The sequence below is a fragment of the Mus caroli genome, chromosome X, assembly GCF_900094665.2.
Source record: "Mus caroli chromosome X, CAROLI_EIJ_v1.1, whole genome shotgun sequence".
Classification (NCBI taxonomy): Eukaryota; Metazoa; Chordata; class Mammalia; order Rodentia; family Muridae; genus Mus; species Mus caroli.
The window spans coordinates 90,787,604-90,794,373 of NC_034589.1; the positions used below are offsets into that span (position 1 = coordinate 90,787,604).

Below are 6,770 nucleotides of genomic sequence, written 5' to 3' on the forward strand. Positions count from 1 at the left end.
TTGCTGTCATGATTAAACATTTATTAACAACAAAAGAATACAAGTGCATTAGATTCATAATGTAGCAATAGTAATATCATTTAAAAGTCATCTGGCCCTAGAGAAAGAGGAGTAATCCTAGACCCAGGTGCTTGTCTGAGTTTGTAGGACTGAGACTCACGCTGCCTGGAGGCATGATAAAGAACCTCTACTGCTATGGAATTTCTCTGCTGTTTGGAGAAGAGTTGTGAAGGCCCCAGGAAGAAAAATGTTCTGGGCCAAGCCCACAAGCTAGATTTCTTGAGGTGCATGTAGTATATTCTTAGTCAAACCCAGAATTTCTCAATGGCCCCAGAATTGGCAGACTAGATAGATACTTTAGGTTGTCTAGGAAGAAAGGAAGCCAGGGAGAAAGCTATGTTGAAGGCAAGAACTAAATAAGTAACAGGTAATTATGCCAGTAGACCTTGACTTAGTAGGGTCATTTTAGCAGATGTTATTTTCTTCAGTAGCAAGAACTTCTTAGTTTCTGGAAACTGTATTCAGCAGGCAGAAATAGACATTGTTGATCTGGTGGTTATTTGGTACTCCTGGCTGAGGCAAGGATCATCAGAGTAGTCACTGATCAAAGCCTGGAAATCTGGTTCATCAGTTGCGATGGTAGTCACCCTTGTGGTTTCTTCAGAGGTGCTTGTCTTCCTGGGAAACACCCTAGGAACCAAGACCTAGTTACTCATGAGAAAGATTTTAGGTCTTAGATCCTGGTTTTCTAGCATCCCACCACCTATGTTCTTATTCACTGAATCTCAGGATCCTGCTAGACAGGGACTGTGAGAACAGAAAGTTGGTGTACCTAAATCATCTTGTGTGTTCACTGATCCAGGACATAATATGAAGACATTTATCTGAGAGAGTAAATTATTTTCTGACCCTGAAAGACCCTATTAGGACTAGTTTCCAGGTTTTCTGTCAATGGCCAACAGAATTGAGGGCAGGTAATGGTTAATAAGTTAGAAAAGGAGATGGTATCTTACCTGCTCACTCCATAGACATACTCTAAAAAATAAGGAAGATTCATGTCAGAAAATTACATGGAGAGCGTATAAGATCTAAACATGAAATCTGGGTACCTATTCAAAGATAGGGGAGGAAACTGAAGAGAATTCTAAGTAACATCTTTTTAATATCAAGAGGTTTTTGTCATGAGTTGAAATACAGGGATGCAGATTTGTAAGAGAAGTGGAAGGTATACATTCCCTTTGATGTCCATCCCCTTTGGCATTTCTGACTCAGAACACCAGGCTGAAGATGTGGCTTGTTGTTGGTAAAGGGAGAACACAAGACTTGCTCTTCACCCAGTAGTCTCATCAAAGAGTCTCAGAAAATTCTGTGGGACGCTTGATTGCCCAGTCACAGCCCAGGAAAAATGCATTGAATTTGGTTCCATGTCAAGGACCATAGCCTAATCCATTTTTAAGTGCACTTATGCCCATCTATTATTCATGAAAGTGGGCAGTTGTTACATATATATCATATATCATATACAGAAAAGTTGATGTTTCATTGAATTAATAAAATATAACTACATAAAATCTTAAAACTTAAAAAGACCTTAATTAGATAATCATTGCTTCTTAGTGTCTGTGGAGAACTGTCCTCTATTCCATAGGATTAGATTGGCACAAAGATAACCATTTCTTGATACTTAAATCTGCCCTCCAGATGGTTATCATCTTTCAGAGTAGCAACTGGAAATTCATGTACTAAATTACAAGAAAGCTAACAATGCAAAGTATAAGACCCCCCCCCCCATTTCCATGTTTTGTCTTCCCCACTGATTGGGAAATTCTGTACACCACATCTGCTATTTTTGTCTTTATATACTCAGAATCTGTAATACAAACTATTCTCAGTAACTACAGAATAAATTGAATTATTTAAAGAGAAGGGAGCCTTAGAAGCAAACATTCCAATTTCCCTCATCCCTGTATTTCCCATACTCAGTAAATAACTTTGACAATATTGTCTTCATCAGGCAGTTTCCCTGATCAAAATAACTAAGTTAATCTTAGAAATGTTGCAGAGCCCAGTGAAGAAATTCTTTAGGCTGGAATTTAAAACCTCCTATAATTAGAAAGGAACTTTTATTCTCCCCTATATTTCATTATCATTTTTCTTTATGATGATCCACAGTCATTTGCAATTTAGACCCTTGTACTTATGCTCATGTGGATTCATTTTCCTGGAATAATGTCCCTTTACATATTGTCTTCATCTAATATGACCTAGTTCTACTTAGATCTTCTGAAAAACTGTTGATTATTCCGCTTTGACTTCTCTTCAGTTTTTGTTCAATATTTTCTTCTTTACATTTTGGATCATTACTCTTTCTGCTATGTGTGCTGTTGATAACTTCTATGCTTCAACTTGGAAATCCACACATAAATGGCAAGCAACTTGAGGGAAGCTTCTCTTGCATTCTTATAAGGTGACTTACAAAGATAATTGTGCTTGGTTGGGTACTCTAAATCTTACACAATTGTTTGCAGGGACAATTAACATCCATCTCTATCATTAATCTAAAACTGGTCTTCAAGCTCACTGGAATGTTAGACACAGAGCATTATCAGAATGTTGACAAAGGTAATGTTGAAAAGAATGAATAAGCAAAAAACAACTTGAACTACTTATCAGTTACCTTGTTGGAATGTCCTGCAGCGGAACAAGATATAAGGTATGGTGACAGCTACTATGCAGCAAAGGGAGATGATGAAGATTATGGCAAAGATTGGCAGGTTCCTTCCTAAAAGATAAAATAAGACCAAGTGCTATTTGGTTAAAAATTATGTCAGTCAGTGTTCTTACTCACTGCTGGACCTTAATACCAACATACCAGGCAAATGTGCTCCTGGTATGATAGTAGCAAGACCATTATAGGATAACTAGCAGCTTTCTGATTGGAATTGAGAACTGTTCCACAGGAGGGAATATCATGCCTGTTACTATAATCCCTGGTCAAAATACGTGGCTGCGATTGTCATAGACCCTAGAATAGAACTTGCTTTGTTTATTTTTATAAATATTCAATTTGCTATTTGAAAATCTATACTTATACCCACGGACATAGGCTTCTCTCAATATTGGACAGAGAAGCTTATTTTTCATTGGACAGAAATCAATCCAGAGATGCATAACTGGTGAAAGTGGGGGGGAAGAGACTGGGTACTCATTGCAAAATGGTATATCTTTATTATCACACAGAGAGGGGAAGTTGGAAAGGGGGCTCAGAGAACATCATGAAAGAGAAAGCAGAAAGGTTAAGAGCCAGGCAATGAGGAGTGTGTCAAAATGTTGTTTATGAGCATGAAAGGGATATTGCATCTATGGATTTATGGTATCTGGGCTTACCTGCTCAAGATGGACATAAGATCAAGCCAAAAGCCTTGCATAGATGGTAGAGGTGTACTTCAGGCCATACACCTTACTGAAGAGCTACTGACATACTACTGACATATGCCTTACTGAAGAGCTTACTGATAGCTTCAGGGGGAGAGATGTTCATTATTTTTTCAGTGTAACCCCACAGAGAGGTTTCCCATACCCTCACTGGATGGCCCCAATCTCATACACTAATCATATTTAGTAGGTTATCTTAAAAGAAGTCATGAAGTTAGGAAGAAGAAGGTTGTAGAATATTTGGTTGGAATTGGAAAAGAGAAATGAGAGGTGTATATGGTCATATTTCATTTTATACATGTATGAAATTATCAAGAATAAAGAAATTATAAGAAAAGTATTGAATTTTTACACAATATTTTTAAAGACAAAATTTAGTGGAAATTGTAGTACATATATTTAATCTTGTTAATGGGAAGGAGAGACAGGGAGATCTTTGTGAGTCTGAGGTCAGACTCTTCTACAGAGCTGGTTCTAGGACAGCTGGTGCTACATAATGTCTCAGTAATGTAATATTTTTATCCAAAAACTATTAATAATGGCCCAAATAGGAAGTTCTGTAGTTAACATTCAAGAACAAAATAAATGCATGTATTGCTAAACACACATACATACACCAATTACCTAACAATGGAAATATAATTGCATATAATATATATGCATATAATCATATGAGACCACCATTGACTCTAACAAACACCCTGAGAAAAAGAAGTCTGGTAAAAAAATGCATTATTTTATTCCTTTATAACAGTACAAATTAGCTTAAAATAACACATAGCAATAGTGACTAGGAAAATAAATATTTTGGTGAGGATTAGGCAGCAGAAACTCTGGTTGTGAGCTATGCACATCTTTTCAGATTTTAAATATTAATCTGGCTATATATTATTTGTATACTATGTTTCATTGAAAGTATACTAATTTAAAAAAGCAGCCAAATAAATGAATAAAAGTTGGGCCCTGGAGAAAGTCTACGTATAAGTCTAGAGTGTCTTGAGGTTCTGAGCAAGCCAAAAAAACAAAAAACAAAACAAAACAAAACAAAACAAACAAACAAAACAACAAAATCCCACACTCTTAAGAAAATCTAAATAAGAGACCAGCGGGTCAATACCCTCTCACATCCTACAGCCTTCCTGTCTCTCAGTAGGTCTGCTATAACCAGGGACACAGGTGAGACTCCTACCAGACTTCTTTTTCTCAGGGTGTTTGTTAGAGTCAATGGTGGTCTCATATGATTATATGCCATCTGGGACACCCACAGAGCCCAGCTGACTGGAAACCTACCCCCCCCCCCGCTTGATCTCCATGTTCCTTCTAGTCTGCTTCTTGACCTGGGCCAGACTGGTGGTCATGCTCCCCTCCAACACCCCACAGCCTGTCCATCTCCCAGGAGGTGTGCATTAACCAGGGACACACCCTCCCTATCTCCCAGGAGGTTTACCCTAATACAGGAGCCCACCCCTACCCACAACCAGAGACAGTCTACCTCCCAGGAGGCCAGCTCCTGTGACCCAGATGACGGAGCTCTACTTGCTTCCAAAGGAGGCAGGCTCCAGTCAGAGACATCTAGGCCAGTCAACACCAGAGATAACCAGATGATGAAAGGCAAGCACAAGAACATAAGTGACAGAAGCCATTGCAAGTCGCCACCATCAGAACCCAGCTCTCCCACCACAGCAAGCCCTGGATACCCTAGCATATCTGAAAAGCAAGATTCTGATCTAAAATAGGATCTTATGAAGATGACAGAGGTCCTTAAGGAAGATATACATAATTCCCTAGGGTTGAATTAGGGGAAGGATTGAAGAAACAGAGGAGGAGGGTGATCCAACAGGAAGACCAGCAGCATCAACTAACCCAGAACCCTGGGAGCTCCCAGAGACTGAGCTACCAACCAGGCAGCATACATGTGCTGGTCCAAGGCCTCTGGAACACATATAGCAGAGAACTGCCTCATCTGGTCTCAGTGGGAGAAGATGTCCCTAATCCTTGACAAACTTGAGACCCCCCCAAGGAAGAAGAATTCCCAGTTTGGGGAGGGGGAGTTCCCTCTTAAAGGCAAGGGAGAATGGGATGAGGAACTGTGGAAGGGAGGACCAAGAGAAGGGCAAAGGCTGGAATGTAAATAAATAAAATAATTAATAAAAAATAAAGGAGCTTTGCAATTTTATGATGTCCCATTTGTCGATTCTTGATCTTACAGCACAAGCCATTGCTGTTCTATTCAGGAATTTTCCCCCTGTGCCTATATCTTCAAGGCTTTTCCCCACTTTCCCCTCTATAAGTTTCACTGTCTCTGGTTTTATGTGAAGTTCCTTGATCCACTTAGATTTGACCTTAGTACAAGGAGGTAGGAATGGATCAATTTGCATTCTTTTACATGATAACCACCAGTTGTGCCAGCACCATTTGTTGAAAATGCTGTCTTTCTTCCACTGGATGTTTTTAGTTCCCTTGTCGAAGATCAAGTGACCATAGTTGTGTGGGTTCATTTCTGGGTCTTCAATTCTATTCCATTGGTCTACTTATCTGTCGCTATAGCAGTTTTTATCACAATTGCTCTGTAGTACAGCTTTAGGTCAGGCATCGTGATTCCCCCAGAGGTTTTTTTATCCTTGAGAAGAGTTTTTGCTATCCTAGGTTTTTTTGTTATTCCAGATGAATTTGCAGATTGCCCTTTCTAATTTGTTGAAGAATTGAGTTGGAATTTTGATGGGGATTGCATTGAATCTGTAGATTGCTTTCGGCAGGATAGTCATTTTTACTATATTGATCCTGCCAATTCATGAGCATGGGAGATCTTTCCATCTTCTGAGATCTTTAATTTCTTTCTTCAGAGACTTGAAGTTCTTATCACTTCCTTAGTTAGAGTCACTCCAAGGTATTTTATATTATTTGTGACTATTGTGAAGGGTGTTATTTCCCATATTTCTTTCTCAGCCTGTTTATCCTTTATGTAGAGAAAGGCCATTGACTTGTTTGAGTTAATTTTATATCCAGCTACTTCACCGAAGCTGTTTATCAGGTTTAGGAGTTCTCTTTTGGAATATTTAGGATCACTTATATATACTATCATATCATCTGCAAAAAGTGATATTTTGACTTCTTCTTTGCCAATTTGTATCCCCTTGATCTCCTTTTGTTGTCAAATTGCTCTGGCTAGGACTTCAAGTACTATATTGAATAGGTAGGGAGAAAGCACCAACAGATTGGGAAAGGATCTTTACCTATCCTAAATCAGATAGGAGACTAATATCCAATATATATAAAGAACTCAAGAAGGTGGACTCCAGAAAATCAAATAACCCCATTAAAAAATGGGGCTCAGA

At 38.7% G+C, this 6,770-nt stretch overlaps 1 protein-coding gene across 1 annotated transcript in view; it reads right to left on the minus strand.

The window, feature by feature from the left end:
- Nucleotides 1-6,770, minus strand: part of Vsig4 (V-set and immunoglobulin domain containing 4) — a 24,782-nt gene continuing 18,012 nt past the window's right edge. Inside the window, exons 5-7 of the mRNA XM_021153646.1 lie at nt 2,678-2,782; nt 1,014-1,035; nt 1-690 (exon numbers count right to left, since the gene is read on the minus strand). Coding sequence (XP_021009305.1) covers nt 522-690; nt 1,014-1,035; nt 2,678-2,782 — 296 coding nt within the window. The 3' untranslated portion in view covers nt 1-521. The remainder of the gene's footprint in view (nt 691-1,013; nt 1,036-2,677; nt 2,783-6,770) is intronic.